The following is a 22,420-nucleotide window of genomic DNA, read 5'->3' on the forward strand; positions in this document are numbered from 1 at the left end:
TTGAATATTTATGATTTTACAAGAAATATATTTTTTGCCAACCATCATCGTCATTTTATATAACATCATAAATATAAAACCACCAACAAAAAATATAACAGACATTAATCATTATTTTAATGTTTATTTTTCTTTGCTCTGTACTTTATCTGCTACTTTTAGTTATCTTACTTTTTTATTTAAGTATCTTTGTTGGTAATCAACTTAAAAGGTCAGTGACGATCTTTTATTATAATATTTTTTTTTATTATTTATTGGTCGTTATTTTGTAATAAAATGTCCAATAACCAAGCGAAAGACTCTCTGAGAAACATTTAGAGGAAAACTTCTATACAGGGAGCTGTATCAGTTCTTATTAGAGGAATATTAAAAAATCACTGCTCAGGCGGATTCAAATGATGTACTGACTATTAAACCATTGGATATTCAGGTTCAGTATAAGGTATCCAGAAGTGCTTGGAGGCTGAGGGACCAACATGTGTGTGGCAAAGCTCACGGCTGGGGCAATCAAGAAATATAGGTATCCATAGCTTTGTTCCTTTTACTTTTTTAATGGTAAGGGTTGTAAAAGTGCCAAAGTTGCTCAAAATTGCTCTCTCATGAACATTTTTACCAGAAAAGTAAAGGAACGGAAAAAATGGTATATCTGGCAGCAATGTCAAAAAGAAACATAAAAAAACAATGTTCGTCTTTTATTTCACAGTTTTTAATTTAGTTTTGTCAGCTTTCGACTTTTTCTTCTGTTTATCGTCCATTTTCTTTTTCATTGTGAAATAATCGTCAAACAAAAGTCGAAACATCAGTTCTGCCATTTTTTACCTGCAGAAATTTTGCTGGTAGCCTGTGGTAGAAGAGAAAGCCATTTTCGCTCTCTCCACTCTCACTCTCTTAAAAATTGCTTCCAGTTTTGCCACTTTTCGGGTTTAAGGAACGCTTTGCAGGTTAAAAATGGTAACAAATGGGAAAAATGGTAACCTCAGATAAGTAAAGGAACACAGCTCATGTTGGTCTAAGTGACAAAGGAGAGAAAAGTTAGGTAGGGTTATGGATATTCGACATTTTCGTTCACCGAGTCTCGCTCGTCTCTTCCAGCAAAGGAAGTTTTAATTCTCCAAATGGAGTAACATATCAAGCCACCTGATAGAAGTATGCCGTCCATAAGAGGGAGGTCGCATAGAATCTGGCTACACTCGTTGACATCAAAAAAGCCTCACCTTTTGCTCTGATTCGTGTGAAAAATGGTTGACACTTAAATATGGACACCAACAAAAGTTCCTTCAATTTGTGGACCGTAGCATCATAACTTATTGCAAACTTTATATTTATTGGAAAACTTTATCGTTTTTCGAAAACATATCGTACACTCCTCCTCCCAACAATTTCAAAAACCTACTTCAAATTATCTGCAGCAGAGTAATGTTTAATATTTTCAGTTTTTTTTTTATGGCAAAAACATAAAATCATTGTCACAGATGTTTAATATTTTTATCTTCTTCTTCCTTAAAACAAAAATTACAGGTAGGATTAAAGGACGTATACCAATAACAGATTTTGATATTAAAGAAAAGAAGAAAATAATGTGGCATGAGGAAAAGATATTCAAATCTAGACAAAGTTAGTGTCTGGTTTGGTATTCAGTAGCCTGTTGGTAGACAGAGTATTTTTTGTGTCTATACATTTGTTTGTCTCTGTGTTATCCTTGACAGGAGACCTAACGGTGCATAACAATAATTTTCCGTCTGTGCCGTTGAACCAAATCGAGACAGACGTGCAGGCATGTCTGGCATTCAGTTATAGTTTATTGTTTCCGACAAACTGAAAATCCCGTTCCATTACCAACCATCGTGTATTTGGAAAGCTGTTGTGAGGGAGTTACCAGGTGAGGGAGTAGTCTACTCCTCGCTTCTACTCGTACTTTTAGTTGGCCATGTTTTGAATGAATGAATTTACACCTTACAATAAAATCTAGACGAATTTGAAACTAATTTTTGTTGTTGTTGCTCTGGTTAGTGTTTTTGAATTTCATTGGAATTTATGTCCCATGAGGGGAAAGGGAAAGAATGAAATCTGCATTGTTTCTTCTCTGGTTGCGAAAATTTGTTCATGAAAACGAATGAAAGAAAAACAAAAGGTTTTATAGTTTGCAGACTTATTTTTTCAGTTACAGGTGTTGACTGTCATTGGTACAGAACATTGGAAAATGCAGGTGATAGCTTGTTTGGAATTCAATCATGCGAAAAGTTACAATAACAAGTTTCTTTGGAGTATTAATATATGTAAGTGGAAAAGGAAATAAGGAAGGGATAATGTGATAGAGGCTGTCATAATATTTAGTTGTTATAAAGTTCCTATACACATATAATGTCGATAGAAGAATACCCTATATCATGAAGGTGCATTCCATGAGCAGTATACAAAAAAAAAACAAGTAAGAAAGGGGTTAAGTTAGGACGTGCCGAACATTTTATACCCTCCACCACGAGTTGTATTGAAAAATCAAATCAAAATTACGAGGGCTGCACGAAAGCTACCTAGATGGTCGTTAGGGTCTTCCAAAAGCGGCCGTTGTGCTAGAAAAAAATTAAGCCGGGTGTGAACGGATAATGCAAGACCGATTTGTTAAACACGGTGAGATAGAGACATCCTTAGAAATTTCTTCCACCAACTTACATTTGATATTTCATGAACCCCTGGCCGCAAAATGGATTTTTCTCGTTAGATCCAGCAAAATTGGACAATCGTTCAAAAAAAGGCTATTGTGGATTGATGCAAAGAAATTGTGAATAAAAACGATCGCGGAGCTTCAACCTACGTTTATAAGATCGTCACAGATGACGATTCTTGGATCTATGCTTAGGAGTCCGAAACAAAACAGGAATCTACCGTTTAGGTCTTCGAAAGCGAGCCAAATCTAACGAAAGTTGTTCATGTAAGAAGCACTTCGAAGCAAATGGTCGCCTGTTTCTGCGGCAAAACTGACCCTGTGGCGAATATACGGCTTCAGGAATGTAGGACGGTTAATTCTGAGTGGTACTCTACAATTTCTTTGCCAGAAGTCTCCTGAGAAATTCGAAAAACTAACTTCAATATAAGTATGAGTTTCGAAGCATTGCCATTGAAGACACTCCGCAGTCGATCACATAATTTGGTGGTTGTGTGGGTTCGAATCTTCGGCTTTCCTTTTGCAGTAAAATGGAACAATTAGTTTTCTTCCGATATGCGAACTAGAGAATATCGCTTCCTTTAAAAAATTATTTAATACCAAGGAGACATCGATGTTTTCCACCCATTCAGAATCTGAAATATTCTGTTACAGTCATTTCATATGGACAATGTGTGTACAATAGGGTTATGACTTTTTTACAACCTCGTATCCCGGTATGATATTTTAATGAGTTATTACCTAAGATTACATAAAATCTTATTTATAAAGTGTTTCGATAAATGAAAAGCTTTCGCACAAAAACCTTTTAAAGTTTTATTTATTCAGAACTTTTGACATTTTTTTTTTTTTTTTGAAGTCACTACAAGCAGATATTTAACTGAAAACAAGGTATAGGGACACACGACATGGCATAAGGGTTTGTTCCTCGCTATTTATACCCTACACCACACTGTGGTAAGGGGTATGTATTATGTCTTTGTGCATTTGTATGTAACATACAAAAGGAAACGAAATAGAACCATAGTTCCTTTTAGGAATATACATATAATCACTTTCTGAGTCGATTTATGCATGTCCGTCCGTCCATGTATTTTTGTTCGCAACGTACAGGTCGCATTTTTTGTCCGATTCAGCTGAAAATAAGGGACTACAATTGCTTTAGCCATAGGAAAAACGCTATTGCTTTTGGTGAAAATCGGTTCAGATTTGGATATAGCTCCCATATATATTTTCGGCCGATTTCGCGTATTTGCTGCACCAAACACGCTATATAAGTCCGACTTCAATGAAATTTGGAATGTGTGACTGAATTCGGTCTGGAAATAAATGTGCCAAATTATATTGAAATCGGTTAGGATTTGGATATAGCTCCCAAATATATTTTACATATTCACAGTGGTGTAGGGTATCATATAGTCGGCCCCGCCCGACTTTGGTACTTTCCTTACTGGTTTTATCATCGTATTATTACATATATATAATTTTATATTATATATAACTTTGTTTTATATATCATAAAAATTAAAAGTTCTTTGTGCGGAACCTTTTTATATTTAAATATAATAATAGTTGTTTAAGTCAACAATAGCCAAAAGGTCAATCATTCGTGCAACCGGAAATAATTTGTTAAGAATTTTTTTCATTTCCAATATTTTTTCAAAAAATGTTTTTTTTTTTCAAAGTGGTTTGTGCGGATAATAAAATGGAATGAATGATATTTTAGCATTAATAGGCAAAGGTTCATTCAGTCTCGGTACAGGAAATCATTTTTGAGAAAAAATTTCAAAAAGTCATAACCCTAGTGTAAAACCTTCCAAATACGTCAAATCTGAGGGTACCTTGATGTTGGTAATATACTAAAAATTTGAACCTATATTGATAAGTTTCTTCGTCGTGCTTTTATACCCATTGAGAATACGAAATACGAAGTTACAGCCACATTTAAAAGACTTCACACCTAGCGGTATCGTAGTATCTTTCAATCTGAGACCCGCAATACCTCTTCTATGGGGTCTATAAAAAAACGTGCTCCCATACCGACAATTCTTTGCAGGAACGCTGTATATCCCTAATGAAGACTATATACCGAATTTAACCAATTCCTGTAGGATAATGAAAATAAAGGCTAAACCCCTGAAAATACCGAAAATCGGGCGGTACCGTTACATGGTGGCTACATCAACACCTGCACCCTACGCCTACAAATTTCTGGGAGAACGTTTGGTAGCCTCAAAGAAGACTAAAAACTAGGATAATGCAGCTAAAACCTTTAAAATACCGAAAATCGGGAGGTACCGTGCTATGGAGGCTATATCAAAACGTGGACCTATGCTGACAAATTTGTGGGTTAGAAGACTAAATACCAAATTTCAGCCAGTTTAGTAAGATAATACGACTAACACCTTCAAAACACCGAAAATCCGGAGGTAGCGTTTAATGAGAGCTATATCAACACTCGGACCTATATCGACAAATTTCCGGGGGACATTTTTGTAGCCCCAAAGAAGACTAAATACCAAATTTATTTTAACATCCGGAGGCATCGTTTTATGGGGGTTATATCAAAACGTGGTCCTATGCAGATAAATTTGTGGGTAAAAGTTATGTAGCCCCAAAGGAGATTAAATACCAAATTTGAGCCACTTTGGTGAGACAATATAACTAAAACCTTCAAAATACCGAAAATCGGGAGGTACCGTTATATGAGAGCTATATCAAAACGTGGACCTATGGTAGCCGTTAGCCGATAGCCTTAGATGCTAGTGCTATTTTTTATATAATTTTATTGTAATTTTTTATTATAATAAATATTTGAAATAAATAAATAAATAACGTGGACCTATGCTGACAAATTTGTGGGTAAACGTTTTGTAGTCCCAAAGAAGACTTAATACAAAATGTTATCCACTTAAGTAAGACAATGTGACTAGAACCATTAAAATTCCGAAAATCGGGAGGTACCATTCTAAGAGGGCTATGTCAACACGTGGACCTATATCGACAAATTTCCGCGAAAGGTTTTGTAGCCCCAAAGAAAACTAAATACCAAATTTCAGCCATTCGTTAAGATAAGATGGCAGAAGCCTTCGAACTACCGAAAATCCGGAGGTATCATTCTATGTGGGCTATATCAAAACGACGCCCTATACTGCCGAATTTCCGGGGGAACGTTTTGTAACCTCAATGAAGACTAAATACCAAATTTGAGCAGAGTTTTGTAGCCTCAATAAAAGACTAAATACAAATTTCAGCCACTGTGCTAAGAACATTTGGGTGAAAGCTTAAAAACACCGAAAATCGGGAGGTACTGCTCTATGGGGGCCTTATCAAAATGTGAACCATTTTTATACCCTCCGCCTTTAGGCTAAAGAGGGTATATACACTTTGATTCGACCAAAAATGTGTTTCGTCGAAATAATGGTTTTAGACCCCAAGTATGTTTGTACGGTATCCGTAATGTAATAATGTCCGTCTGTCTGTCTGGCTGGCTTGTGCGCACGATAACTCTCGAACGGATCAATCGATTCGGTTCAAATTTTGGGTATCGAAATATTTTGTCCAGATTTGATTTACGTTCGAAGATGGGCCATATAGGTCCACTCGTTCAGGTACCTCCCCCACAAAAGTTCAAAAATGTTCGGAAAATTTGTGCTCACGATAACTCTTGAAGGAAGTACCCGATTTGATCCATACTTTGCACGTCGTGAATTTTCTACCAAACATCAGTGAATTTCCAATATGGACTCAATCGGTCAACTCCTTCGGGTACCTCCCACACAAAATTTCGGATAAGTTCAGATTGGGACCTGCTCTCGAATCGTTTCGGTATTTGTTGTAGCATCTTGTATTCACCGCCCCCATACGACGGTACAATTTTTATCTGGGGCAAGTCCGTACTTCCTGAGAAAATAGCCTGAAAAGTATAAAAAAACATTATAACCCCGTGGTTGGAGCGCAAGGTAACTCTCGAACGGATCTGCACATTTTGTCCAAAATTTTACCTTCGCCATATTTTGTCCAAACTTAGCTTAAGTTCGAAGATAAGCCATACCGGTACACTGCTTCATGTACCTCCCCCAAAAAAAGTTCAAAAATGTTCGCATAAATTGTGCGCACGATAAGTCTGGAAGGGAGTGACCGATGTGGTCCATTCATTACACACCCTAATATATCTACTAGATGTATATCAGTTTTGAATATGGATTATATTTGTCAATTTCTTTGGATAAGTTCACTTTAAGACCTGCTCTCGAATCACTTTTATGTCTGTTGAAGCAACATGTATTGTCTGCCTCAAATACGACGGTAAACGTTTTTTCAGGGGCAAGTCCATTCACCATATGTAGTCGCTGCAGAGCACTATAACTCTCGAACTGATCAAACGATTTGGTCCAAAATTTGGCTTTCGTCATGTTTTGTCCAAACTTAGTTTCAGTTCGAAGATGGGCAACAACTTCCGGTACTACCCCCCCAATATTTAAAAAAAAAATCACAAAAAATGCAAAATGGAATGCACGATGTTTCTTGAACGGGGCAACCAATTTGTTCAAAACTTTGGGGCGCGATATCTATCAAAAATAAGATCAACTTTCGTAATGGACTATGTCGGTCCATTCCTTTAAGTACCTCCTCCGCAACACTTTTGATTTTTGTCGGCAAGTTCAAATGTCCAAAAACGGCCACAAAATTCTGAAAACACCCTAAATACATTCGATCTGTCCGTAGATGCTATTTTAAATTCAGATAGGCTGAGGATATATCTCTGTCGGCGAAGCCGACGGATACTTTTTTACTTGTTAATACCAAACATCCTCTGTACCAACTTAAAAAACTGTATCTTAAATATTACAAGCTGCACGGTGCTCTTGAAGCAAATTTAAATGGAAGGTGCTTACACCTGGAAAGTTTTTGCCTATTCTCAAAACTGCAATGTTCATAGATGAGAAAAATAAAAAAACGGAAAGAAATCGCCGGAGCACTTTTAAATAAATCGCGATTTAAGTTGACATTTTTATGGATTTTTTAGGTTTTCACGATTTTGCTTGGAAACCTAAAGTCCTACCGAAATGGGACAAAAGAAAATGTTGTAGCTATGAAAATTCTCTAAATGATTGCCCTTAATGGTAATTTCGTAGGTTTTACCTTTATTGAAATATAGAAGTTCAAATTGGGACAATGCATTGTCTTTATCGCTACCTTATAAAACAATGTCAAGTACGGTATCCCATAACTAACTTTAAGTGAAAACCGCTTACACCTGGGAAGTTTTTGCGGATTTTGAAACAGCAATGTTCATAGGTGAGAATAATCCAAAAACAAGAAAAAAGTCGCAATAGTGATTTTTAAATAAATCGCGGTCAAAGTTCACATTTTTAGTTTTTTAGGTTTTCACGATTTTGCTTGGAAATCGCAAGTTCTATCGCAATGAGACTAAAGGAAATGTTGTAGCTGTGAAAATTCTCTACACCATTGGCTCTCGTGTCTTTTTCTAAGGTTGTAACATGTTTGAGACATAAAAGTTTAAATTGGGAAATTGCAGTCATGACACTGTTTTATAATGAGACGATAAGTGTATTGTCCCAATTTGAACTTCCATATCTTAAAAACAGCAAAATCTACGTAATTATCAGGTTAATCTTGTAGAGAATTTCTATAGCTACAACATTTTTTTTGTCCCATCTCGATAGGACGGGCAGTTTCCAAGCAAAATCCTGAAAACTTAAAAAACCCTTATAAATTCCGACTTGAATCGCGATTTATTTAAAAAGCGCTCCGGGATTTTTTTTTTTTGATTTTTCCCATCTATGAACATTGTAGTTTCAGAATCCGCAAAAACTTCCCAGGTGTAAGCACCTTCCACTTAAAGTTGCTTTAAGAGCACCGTGGGTGATTATAGTGGAGTGGAACCTTCCGGTACCTCCCCCACAAAAGTTCGAACATATTCGTTAAAATGGTAAGCGCAATATCTCATCATAACTTAGCAGGGAGTAATATAAATAGTTATTATTGTGGACATTACTTTGTAATGAGTTGCATATTGACTGACGGAGCCGAATGAATATTTTAGTGTGTTACAATTATTATTATGGTGGATGGTATAAAAACCAACAATATATTTATGTATATATACATATGTATATCTATTTATTTTGAATTTTAAACAATTATTTTATATATTTTTTAATTTTGTTTCTGTTTTTCAGATCACCCTCAGAACGTTCGGGAAAAGGTTGTTGCGGTCAATGGTTTGCCGGTCCACCGCTACGTGCCTTAATAGCTGTTGTCGCCTTAGGCGGTGTGGCTTGTGCTTTAGGCGGTGCTGCATTGGGTGCCACTGGTTTGGCAGGACCTCCAAGTTCCCATTTCACCGCGGCATTACTAATGATTGGTAAGTTTGATGTTTTGCAAAGACTACAAAAATTACATCACCCACATTATTCCGAACAATAATATTTGTCCCATTGCGTGTCCATGTTATTTATTGTGTAAATTGTGGCGCATCATTAGGGATGACAGTTAATTCATTACATTGTCATATTTATGACAATGGTGATGACAATGATGACACTATTGCGTTGCCATCAAAACACGACAACAATAAAATTTGTTTAGTTTCATTGTTTATATTTTGGCAATTGTTCAAGTCTGTTTAATGTTTATTTAATTTTGTGTTTACTGCTCAATTGGAGGCTACTTCAAGCTACAATCAAGCCAGTGAAAAAGGGGTATTGATTTAGAAGTACGTTTGCCAAAACTTTTGAGATGTCATATATAGTATGTCTTATATAGCAAAAAAACAACACATTATTGGAATTACTTTATTGGATGTTATTGTTAAAAAAAGATTTAATTCCCATTTAATAACCCCCTATCTTTCTCCACATAATTTTGTCACAGCCTTACTTGTGTGTTACACACTTAAATTACTTTAAGCAACATTTTTCTTGGGCTTTTTTTAATTTGCCATGAAATTTGTGTATCTAACTATATTGTGCAGGTTATTTGCCATGTTTTTGATTGTCAGTACCGTTGTTTTTATTTTTAGTTACTTTTTGTTGACCAAAACATTCATAAATCTAAACCAAAACAACAATAAACAAAACATAAATACTGACCTAAATTAAATAACATCTGCAAATGGTAGCAATGCAAGCAAGCTTACAGTGTTGTTAGTACGTACGTATACGGACGGGTGGCAGTGATGAATATTGGGCAATTGCGAATGACATTTGTCACCTCATTGACTGAGATTTTTTTGGTGTTTTTTTGTGGGAAGTTTTGGTCAACTGTGTGTGTTTGTTATTTTGTAATTATTGCTCAGCTAATAATGAACATAAAGTTTGTCTCGTCATTTTAACTGCCTGTAGTAGTTTTACGACATGGGAGGCGACTATGTCTGGCATGTTTTGTCTAAATATGATTTTAATGATTTCCAACAAAAAGAGGTGTGAAAGATGAGACATATTTGCAATGTACTTTAATTATTGGATCAGGGTTAAAGTGATTGTGGGAAGTTTACAAAAATGTCTTTATTACAAATCATTTTTTTTAATAGTTTGAAAGAATTAGCAAAGAAGCGCTGTGATATTAAAAGAGAATTATTTGTTTTGCATAAACTTAAAATTTTTCTTCATCTACAAAAAAAAAATATATATATATACATACATATTTCAATATAGAACTACACGCAGAAAAATATATGTTAGAAATATTGCACTGGTTGCAAACAAATATATGCTTGGATTCAAACATAATTTATTTGTGTCCAAACAAATATATGTATGTTTGTAACATTTTGTAACATATCTCAATTTCATTTGTTTGGGTACCACCATATTTTTCATGGGTGGGAGAGCATTTTTGTCAAAGAGAGTAACAACAGGGCTCTCGCGGCTGCAGAATGCTGTTTTATAATAAAGAGCTGTGTGTATGGTGTAATAGGAGACGCAGAAGCTTTGGTGGTCTGTATGCGGCCAAAACGCGTGTTTCTTGCTTTGTTGTTAACCAATGTAGCAAGCGAAGAGGGGAAAAATGGTATTAATTATGTTGTTTTTTCTTAAGTTTTCTAAATACAATCCTTGAGTAAAGGCGGTAAAGTGAGTGAACAAATCATTGTTTAGTGTTTTCTTAAAGAAATTGTGATTTTTAATAAATTTAATGTCCAATACATTTTATAATTTGAAATTTTATAATTGAATCAAAAAGGTGAATGGAGATATTTTATTGGATAAGGAAGAAACCGCATTTAATATTGGTAATTACATCAATATATTTTTCTTTTACATATATGTGTATATTTGAAATATGGGTGTACCTATTTAGTACATTATATAATCATTTGATTCCACATGCCGATTTCCCGCTGATGATTTCAGATTTGAGGAAAATTAGTTTTATTTCACAACTTAGGAGAAGCGTTCAACGATGTTTCTATATAATTTTTTTTTAAAGTGTGACTTTTTATAATTTATTTAATTCAGTTTTTCTCTTATTTAAGTCTGTTATGTATTTCTTTGGAATTTTTTATGTACCTATATATCTGTTTTTGATTTTGTGTTTGGTATTTCTATGCCTTTCAATAAACCACCACCATTTATAAATTTGTGGGTATATGTTAGAGATAGCCAGTGAGCGCTTACTGAGAGCAAGCGAGCATACATTTCAATGTGTTTTTTTCATTGCTCTCGGTAGGCGTTCACAAATATTTGTTTGCGCACAAACATATAATTTGTTTGCACCAGAATATATATTTGTTTGCAGGACCCAAACATAGTTATATTTGAGACTGATATGTATGTTTGCTGCAAAATATGTTTGGGACATATAATTTAGAGGCCTTTTTTCCTCCGAGTAGGAATACATGTATGTATGCATGCGTGTATGTATGTATAATAGGCCGGGCGATTTGTATGGAAGGAAAATCACCTTATTGAGCAAAGAACTCCACTAGACCATATGTATTCGGTGAAAATTGAGCCTCCTGATATAGGTATATATAGGTCCAAATTTACGTATAGGCCCCATATAACGCACCTCCAGGTATTTTGAGGACTTTAGCTTCATTTTCTTACATAATTCGCTGAAATTTGACATTTTATGTTCCCAATGACCAAAAAAACATCTCCACTAAAAATTACCAAGAATGATCCACGGTTTGGTATAGCCCCCATATAACGGTACCTCCCGATTTAAGGTATTTTAGGGGATTTTAGCTAATTTTTTTTTACAGAAACAGCTGTAATTTGACATTTAAGGTTCTCAGTGGTCTCGAAACTTCTGCACCAAAAGTCTTCGACATAGGTCCATGTTTTGGTATAGCCACCGATTTTCGGTATTTTGAGGATTTTAGCTTCAATTTTTACCCGAACTAGCTGTAATTTGACACTTGCAGTTGTCAGCGGTCACAAACCTTCTCCACCAAAAATAGTTCAAATTTTTGTACCCTCAACTATAATATGGAGGATATAATTTAATTTGTCATTCCGTTTGTAACACATCGAAATATTCTTAGGAGACCATTTAAAGTATATATATTATTGATCAGGGTAAAATTCTATGTCGGTATAACCATGTCCGTCTGTCCGTCCGTCCATCTGTTGAAATCTAGATACAGCTCGCAAATTTTAAAGATAGAGCTTTGTAATTTGGTATAGAAGTTTCTATTACTCCGAGGATGTTTGGTATTGCCCCTATAGAACAGTACCACCCGAATTTCGTCATTTTGAAGTTTTCAGCTTCATTATCACACCGAAATGTCTAAACATTGGCATTTAGTCATCGTTGTGGGTATAAAACTTTCCCTCCGAATTTTGTCGGTAGAGGGCCATGTCTTCGTATTGCCCCAATAGAACGGTACCTCCCGATTTCCGGTATTTTGAAGGTTGTGACTTTAATATTCAACCGAAATAGCCGAAATTTGGTAATTAGTTTTTGTTGATGGTATAAAACATTCCCCCAGAATTTTATCGGTATAGGTCCACGTGTTTTCTTATAGCCCCCATAAAACGGTACATCCAATTTTTGGTGTTTTGAAGATTGTGGCCTCAAGTTTCCAGCTGAAATTTGTAGGTATAGTGGACGCCTTCATATTGCCCCCATAGAACTGTACCTCCCGATTTTCGGTATTTTGAAGGTTGTGGCCACAACTACCCACCGAAATGTCTGAAATTTTGGTATTTAATCTTTTCGAAACGTTTCGATATAGCCCCCATAGAACGGTACGTCCCGGTTTTCGTATTTCTGAATGTTGTGACGTCAATATCCCACCGAAGTGACTGAAATTTGTATTTTAGTCTGCCGTTGGGTTATAAAATATTCCAGAAAAGAATTATCAGCATAGGTCCATATATCCCATATAGAAGCGTCACGGTGCGCCTTACATAATTTTAAAGGAAAGGTGCTTACACCTTTTCGCAAAGGGACTGAAGTAAATGTTGTAGCAGTAAAAATCATCTACAACTTTTTTTTTGTCCTATTTCGAAAGGACTTGCCGTTTCCAAGAAAAATCCTGAAAAACTAAAATAAACCTAAAAATGTGAACTTTGACCGCTATTTATTCCGAAATCCCTCCAGGGATTTTTACTTGCCTTTGGATTTTTCCCGTCTATGAACATTGCTGTCACAGAATCCGCAAAAACTTCCCAGGTGTAAGCGGTTTTCACGTAAAGTTAAGGTGCTCCCTTCATGACATTGTTCTGTAAGGAGACAATAGAGTCAGTGCATTGTCCCAATTTGAACTTCTATATCTCAAAAATGGTACCACCTACGAAAATAACATTAAGGCCAATCTTGTAGAGAATTTTCACTGCTACAACATTTGCTCTAATCCCATTTCGATAGAAATTGTGGTTTCCGAGCAAAATCGTGAAAACATAATAAAGTCCTAAAAATTTGAACTTTGACCTCGATTTATTTGAAAATCCATCCTTCGATTTGTTTCGTTTTTTTGATTTTTCTCATCTATGAACATTGTAGTTTCAGAATCCGCAAAAACTTCCCAGGTGTAAGCACCTTTCATTTAAAATTAGTTAAGGCGCACCGTGGCGTACCACTTGGCTTTCCGTATATATTAGGTTTTAGCCACATTATCTTAACGAAATATCGGAAATTTGGTATTTAGTCTTCTTTGAGTCTAAAACTTTTCGCCAGAAATTTGTCTTGATATAGCCCGCATAGAGCGTTACCTCCCGAATTGCCACATTTTGAAGGTTAGACACATTGATTTACCGAAATTGCTGAAATTTGCTATTTAGTCTTCTTCATAAACGAAAGGAAACTATTTTATTTAATTTTACTTCAATAGGTAGAGGGTATAACAGGTTCGGCCCGGTCGAACTTTATGACGTTCTTGCTTGTTTGGTATATCGTCCGTTTAAAGGTACCAACAGATTGAAGAAATTTTTAGATACATTTTTTACATAATTTAGGCATTTGGGGTATCCGTGGTCGAACAAATATTGCACCTAACAGGAAACTATTTATTCCATTTTAGATGAGAATATTTTATGAAGGTGGGCACAAAAAGTTCGGCACGGGCTAACTTAATGTTTTCTAGATTAAGTTAGGTTGAAAAGAGGGTCGATATAAGAATCTCTACATGGCCGTATGTTTGTTTTTACTTATTATATTTATGTTTTCATTTATATTTATTTTTTTATTTCTTCAGGCGAACCATTTCACTTTTTGCCAATTAAAACTGTTAAATTACTATAAATGGCAAGGCAATTTAAGAAGAAAGTGATTTGTAGAATCGTCTGCTTGATATTGACTTTCGTCTTAACGAATCACAATCACAATCAAACATAAAGCTTAACAACTGAAAAGAATCAACATAAATGAGAGTTCGTTAATCTTTAATTCTCCAAAAAATATTGGAAAATATTCAAAGAGTAAAACAAACAATGAATGATGATGATGACGATGATTCATTGAAAGCCTATATACATATTTCAATCTTAGTTAACAAACAATCACTGAAAGAGAAAGTCCAATAATGGACGGTTTGAACAAAATATAAAAGATCAATGCCTTTATGATGGCAAACAAACTTAGCTATGTATGTGTGTATATGACAATGTTGTCACATATTATTTAATGTGGCCGATATTTGAAACACACAAAATATACAATTTAATATTGGTTTGAATTGTTGATTTTGGTCTCTTAAATTACACGACAATTTTGTAATGTTTTTATTACAAAAATATAATTCTTTTGTCTTTATAATAACGATGAACATGACAAGATGATTGTTTATGTTGTAAAAATCCCTGTTATTACCATAATAGCTTTAAACATTTTAACACAATTTTAGCAATATAGATCAAGTCTTTTTATAGCCTCCACCAAGAACTGTATTCAAGTAAATAGGGAAAATTAAATCTTCTCCAAATTTTCTGGAACGAAATTCGTCCTAAAACCATTATTTCGATGAGGCCATAAGGTTGTTCAGCTGATTCTGTTGGAAATAAAGCTCTACCAGTATTAATTTTAAAAAAGTGAAACCGTATAATATCCGCTACATACATATGTATGTATAATCTAGTACAGAACGCAAATTATATAATTTTCCCTGATAATGCTTAAACTATTTATATGTTATTTAATTTTTTTTTTATTTTCTTTCTGTCAGTCTCTTCAGCTCCATTGTGGTTGTGATGACTTCTTGTTCGTTGAATTGTAATTATGTTAACATGTTAAGGTTTTTTTTGCGTGTCAGCTTGGAGGAACATTTTACGAGTATAATTGTTTGCATGTTTGTTTTGTTTAATGAGTGTGCGTGTATGTTGTGTTGTGATTGCCTGGAACTTTGTCTATATATGTTAATGTGAAAGCACACACACACACACGTATACAAAAATGTGCTAAAAGTTGTTCGGTAATAAATATTAAAATGAAACAACAACAAGAAAAAAAGTACTTTTACCTTTTTTGCATGTTGTTGTTTTTTCCAGCCATTAAGTACCCACTTAATTACGCTTTTGGCAAAAAAAAACCTCATGCACAAACACACACATATGTATGTATATGTTACACAACAGACAGATATCAACGCTTGTAGAACAACATCCCTACATATTAAGTATACGCGTATGCCTGTTTACCTCAACCGGTAATATAGTAGTAAACTTATTTACACTTGTAAAGCATACATTTATATTAACATATTGACACAACACACAATGTCACTTAAACTGACCGTCATTCTCAAGCTAAATGATGCATAATAACCATCTACACCATGCATAAATACCGTAAATATATACATAAGAGTACATACACATATGTACATGCATACATTGTATATTTACCAAGGATCTACATGTAATAATGTGAGTTTCTGTTTGCTAACATATTCGTTATAGTTGTCCGCATAAAATTACTTTCATATATTGTCATATTTAAAGTTTTATATTGGTATTGTAACTGTTTTTGGTGGCTTTTACAATTACAGGTTTAAACATTTCACATAAAGTAGCTGCTAACGAAGGACTATGCATACATAGTCCTTGTTAATATGAAAATATCAGCAGCAATGACCAATTATAACTCTATTTGGTGTTTAACTTTTTGCGATACAGTGTTTGAAATATACATATGACTGATATGTTTTAAAATTGGTTTATTTAGGTGCGAAATTGTTTTTATTGACAACTTTGCCAAGTAAAAGGTTTTTCGAAAAGTTAATCTGGAGTTCTTTATACATCCATGTGTAGGAATATGCCATCTGAAATGCCCAAAGACGTAACCCTCAAGGACTTATGTTGAGCATTACACCTTTGGATATTTCAGGTGATGACTTTCACTAAGTAAGAATCTCTTTATACCCTCAGGATTTATGCTAACGAGGGTATATACACTTTCATACGGGCAAAATGTGCCTCATGGAAATAATGGTTATAGACCCCAAGTATGTTTGGACGAAATGTGTTTCAGACAATTTGGAGTCGATTTAGCTATGTCCGTCTGTCTGTCTGGCTGGCTGGTGCGCAAGATAACTCTCGAACGGATGAACCGATTTGGTCCAAAATTTGGCTTTCGCAATATTTTGTCCAAACTTAGTTTCAGTTCGAAGATAAGCCATATCGGTTCACCCCTTCAGGAACCTCGACCACAAAAGTTCAAAAATGTTCGGAAAAATTGTGCGCACGATAACTCTTGAAGGGACGACACCGATTTGGTCCAAAATTTACGCATCCTAATATATCTACCAGATATAGATCAGGTTTGAATATGGACTATATGGCCCATTCCTTCGGGCACCACCCACACAAATTTTCGGATATGTTCACTTTAAGACCTGCTCTTGACTAACTTTGATTTCTGTTTTTGCAATTGCTGTCTCAATTACAACGGTAAAAGTTTTTTCAGTGGCAAGTCCATACTTCTTGGGAAAAAAGCCCGAAAGTTGTAAAAAAAATCCCTATGGCAGCATATGTTGTAGTTAGAGAGCACAATAACCGATTTGGTCCAAAATTTGGCCTTCGTCATATTTTGTCCAAACTTAGTTTAACTTCTAAAATGGCCCATATCGGTCCTCTCCTTAGGATACCTCCCTCACAAAAGTTCAGCATTTGTGTCCAAGTGCAGTTTATGGTATGTTCGGAGATCCTTTGGACATTTATACCGATGATGTACATCGATATTATGTTTTCCGTGGACAAGCCCATGCTTCCTGGCATACTGGTCCAACAGATGTACGATAACCCACTGAAATGACTAGTGGGCGCGATATCTATCGAAAAGATATGACTCTCAAAATAAGATCCACTTCCGTAATGCACTATGTCGGTCCATTCCCTCCTCCGCAAAACTTTTGATCTTTAATCCTAATCCACATTTTTGCCGGCAAGTTCAAATGTCCAAAAAGTGCCACAAAATTCTGAAAAGATCCAAAATACATTCGATCTGTCCGTAAATGAAAGTTCCATTTCACATAGGCTGAGGGTATATCTCTGTCGGCAAAGCCGACTGATACTTTTCTACTTGTTTTCTATTTACTACTAAACCTTGTTTTTTGAATAATATTTGCTCCATTTCTTGTTTTGAATCAAAAAAAAAAAAAACTATAATAGAAGTTTTGTAGTAAGTCGAACGAAATACATATATTTGGACGTTTTGTACTGCTCTATCTGTTTGTTTGGGATGCACAATAACTCTCGAGCATACCAAACGATTTAGTCCAAACTTTGCACCTCGTAGAATTTTGTCGGTCTATTTCCTGGGGTACCTCTACCAATAAGTTTTTTTTTTTCCAAAATGGTGTCAAAGGGAGTAAACAATTTCTTTCTACATATTCCTTCCACACAAAATTCCAACTTTTTTTGCACAAGTCAAATTTAAGAGCAGGTCCCGTTTCGTATTGAAAGTACATACTTCCTGAGAAAATTACCCTAAAGCTGTAAAAAAAACCTACGGCCATCAGTGGTTCAGAATGGACCTCTGTTCACAGTTTTTGGTGGAGACGTTTTGTGACCACTACGAACCTCAACTGTCAAATTACAGGCAGTCCGGTGTAAAATTTTTGCTCAAATCCTCAAAATATCGAAAATCGGGATTTACCGCTATATGGTGGATATACCAAAACATGGACCTATTTTGAGAATTGTTGGTGGAGATATTTTGTGACCACTAGGAACCTTAACTGCCAAATTACAGGCAGTGCGGTAGCTAAAATCCCAAAAATACCGAAAATAGGGAGGTTCCGCTATATGGGGGCTATACCAAAACATGGACCAATGTTAACTATTTCTGGTGGAGATATTTTGTGACTACTGGGAACATCAACTGTCAAATTACAGGCAGTTCGGTTTAAAATTTTTGCTCAAATCCTCAAAATACCGAAAATCGGGAGGTACCGCTATATGGGGGCTATACCAAAACCTGGACCTAACAATTGTTTGTGGAGATATTTTGTGACCCTTAGGAACCTTAACTGCCAAATTACAGGCAGTTCGGTCAAAAAATTTAGCTAAAATCCCAAAAATACCGAAAATCGGGAGGTACCGCTATATGGGGGCTATACCAAAACATTGGCCAATGTTGACAATTTTTGGTGGAGATGTTTTGTGACCACTAGGAACCTCAACCTCAACAGTCAGTTCGGTCAAAAAATTTAGCTAAAATCCCAAAAATACCGAAAATCGGGAGGTACCGCTATATGGGGGCTATAGCAAAAAGTGGTCCGATATAGCCCATCTTCGAACTTGCCTATGGAAAAAGACACTCGGGTGCAAAAATGTAGCGCTCTAGCTCAATTATTGCGAACGCTAGAGAGATTACAACAGACGGACAGACAGACATGGCTAGATCGTCTAAGCATTTTATCCTGATCAAGAATATATATACTTTATATGTTCGCAAATGATTAGTTCGATGTGTTACAAACAGAAAACCAAACTTCATATACCCTCCATACTATGGTGGAGGTTATAAAAAGGAAAAGTAAAATCCGTCCATTTAGATAGACTGGTCAGTTTGTCCGGCTGGAGGGTATAATAACACTCGATTTGGTCCAAACTGTGTTAGGCTAATATTTCTTCCAAATTTGGTTTAACATCCAAGATTGGAACATTGTCCATCCGAATTAGCTGTACTTTGCCATTTCGAAAATGGAATTTGTTTACCCATAATGCCCGACATTAGTTCGCCTTTAGAGAGCAAAACCTGCCTGATCGTTCAATGTCCATCATGAGCTTTGGCATTCGGTCTTAGGCATGGACCAGAGGGGTACAGCGCTGGCAGAGCAAATTGAAAGCTCCACTTTTTGCACGATGGACGAAGACGATCCTACGAGAATTATAGGTGATTTAACACAGCACGCCAGACGCGTCATGGCAACCTGTTATTTCCCTTCGTTCAGACTATCTTCCGGTCATCGTCTAACATAACCTCTTTCCGTACTTTTCTGAACCATGAAAAGCTTTCAGAGAATTCACCAATCACCTCTTCAGAGAGGTGCCCATTTCCTCAGATTCTCGGTTAGCTGAGAGACTTTTCTGGGATGTAATAAAAGCTGAAGCGGCTCCCTACATGCCTGGTCGAGTATCCGATATCAAACTAAAATACCCAGCAAAGGCAATGGGGCTAGCAAAGGAGCGTGATGAGATTCGTCAATCGAACTCTAAACCCAAGACCTTTTTCTGAACCATGAAAAAGCTGTTTGGCAAGGGTTTAGAGAATTTACCAATCATCTCTTCAGAGAGGTTCCTATTTCCTCACATTCTCCCACCACAATTTACGATGGGCAATGTTGCAGACGTCATCCGAAATGCGAAAAATTGTCCAATGCGTTGGTCCCGCACGGAATTTCAATGACAATGCTTAAGTAACTGGTTGAACCCGGGATTGAGTATCTATCGTTAGCCACGCATATTTCACCAGTAGCCTGGAAAGTTGGCAGGCTAGTGCTGCTTCTGAATCCAGGCGAATATGCCAGCAGAGCTTAATCGTACAGGCCGATCTCCCTCTTATCGTCAGTAGCAAAGATTCTAGAGACACTACTTTTCCCCATGATGAGAAACAGTTTTCCATTTGTAACGTCTAATCAGCCGAGGTCTGAATATCAGGTCTTGTGATTGAAGGCCATTGAATTTAGAAATAGGAGTCCAAGACCCGTGGGGTAAGGCATTGAGTTTACCAAAGGCGGGGTGATATCTCCAGAACTGTTTAACCTCTACTTTACTACAATTCCACACCCTCCAGACAGCATAGAGCTAGTTATTGTACGATCTTGGCGCCGGGTCCTATCGTCGATGACGGCTGAAATAAGGCTCTGGCTGAAATGAGGCACCACCTGAACATATTCGAAAGTGTCCTGATTCCGGCCATTAACTACCCCAAGTGGTTAGATGTAACGTTCGACAGGATGTTTAAATTGTTCGCGTAAACCGCAGCTTTTTGAGACAAATCAAAAGTAGTAACAAGGTTCTCAAGTTGCTGGCCGGCAGCACTAACAAATAATACTTCGGTATAGCTATATAGGCCCCAAAATCGGTCTATCGGAGCTATACGAAATTCCTATCCGATTTTTACAATTTTTTGTAGGATTCGGTTTTTTTAGCCACAACAATGAACTGGTAAATTAACCTGTCAAATTGCCAGAAAACATCATTGCAAAAAATAATTTGCATGCTAAAGAATCCAACAATTGTCAAACAAATTAAGCGAATGCACAAAAAATATTCACACGACATTTTTCATGTCGCCCATAAACAGATTATGTCAACGAGAAACAAAAACAACTTTATGTAGCTACATATGAACATAGAGTTATAGAAATTTACATATGAACTTGATAAACATGCGTTTATAAGAGAAGGGAAGAGCTTATTTTTCGTCCGAAGTCTTTTGGTTTTATGTACAAAATACGTTGCACGCTGGCTTCATAATAAGTATTTTGAGAAAAGGAACAGACAAAAGAAAGACAAACAACAATAAACCCTTCCACAAGGATTCAGTTCTTCCCCAAAGGTCATAGGTGGAAAAATATTGGCATAAATCTTCGCATTTTCAACGATGCGTAATTACTCTGGTATTTTTGACTTCGTCTAAATCTTTCCTTATCGATATAAACATCTTTACACGTCCCTATTAACATTATGGAAATTTTATTGTAAAGATAGGGAGAGGTGAAACCTTCTCCTCTGAAGACCTCCTCTCATCGACAAACTGTGAATTTCCGCAAGCAAAATTGCGGAACTATCAACTGTCGCACTCTTTAGGTTCGTTGCTTGGACTCGACAATGTTCGTGGGCAATTGTTTTTATCTGAACTCAGAATAATTCTGAATTTCGTTTCCTAAAAAATGTGTAAACGTTACCAATTATGGCTTCTAAGCGAGGGCTAAAAATTGTGGTAAAATTATATCCGTATATTGATTGTAATTACAACAAATTGACATTTAGGCCAAAATATTGCCCTTATTAAAATGTTCTAAACATTACCAGAGTCTAACTCATCGAACTAACTTCCATATAAAATTCAAATATGTTTTGCAGTATTTCCTCTTTAACATTGAAAATTTGCAAGTGCATACATATGTATGTATATAATCTAAAGAAGAAAAAAAAACACCAGTACACAACAAACGCCCTTGCCTACCTTTACAAACGATTACCAACAAATTTTGTACAGTCCATTAAGTTGGCCCTTGTCTTATGTTTTTTCAAACATTTCGTTTGTTTTTTTCAGTAGTCACTTTTTATGAGCAAACATCAGCAGCAGCTACAACAACAGTGAACATGACAACATTTAAAAATGACTTTGAACTCCATGTTAGCCAAAGATGAATGAATAAAAACAGACTGAATGTTAGGGTTATGGGAAAAATATAATGTATTGAGTTTCAGGCAAGTGGTTTCATATTTTTTTCGCCCTTTCGTATTTTTGTCATCACCATCACCTGGCTAGCTGACAGGAGTTCATGACACAAATCCTACGTTGCATATGCTCGTTCCCTCTATGCATAGGGAATTTTTCTTTTTCTTTGTTGTGGTTAAGAATTTCTTAGTGTGTAGTTTTTTTGTTGTTGTCATTTTTTCTGTAGAGTTTATCCCAAAAACTAACAGGAAATTGTTTAGAAAGGAAAATTGCAAACTTCCGTTTGCTGGTTTTGACTTTTATGTGCCACATTTTTTTTGCTTTTGCAAAAATGTCAAGGGATAGCAAAGGTTATGGGGGGTTATAAAATATGGAATGTATGCTTTGTCAACAGAAAATATTTGTCGTTGTGTGTGTGTGCAAGTACTTTCAAGG

General features: G+C 35.8%; 1 protein-coding gene across 2 annotated transcripts in view; it reads left to right on the forward strand.

Annotated features, from left to right (window-relative positions):
* Positions 1-22,420, forward strand: part of LOC141405268 (uncharacterized) — a 335,745-nt gene that overhangs the window by 291,396 nt on the left and 21,929 nt on the right. For both annotated transcript variants that reach the window (XM_073989384.1, XM_073989385.1), the window contains exon 4: positions 8,869-9,053. In XM_073989384.1, the coding sequence (XP_073845485.1) occupies positions 8,869-9,053 (185 nt within the window). The remainder of the gene's footprint in view (positions 1-8,868; positions 9,054-22,420) is intronic.

Source organism: Musca autumnalis, unplaced genomic scaffold, assembly GCF_047663935.1.
Source record: "Musca autumnalis isolate F117 unplaced genomic scaffold, ASM4766393v1 scaffold_5, whole genome shotgun sequence".
NCBI classification, from domain to species: Eukaryota; Metazoa; Arthropoda; class Insecta; order Diptera; family Muscidae; genus Musca; species Musca autumnalis.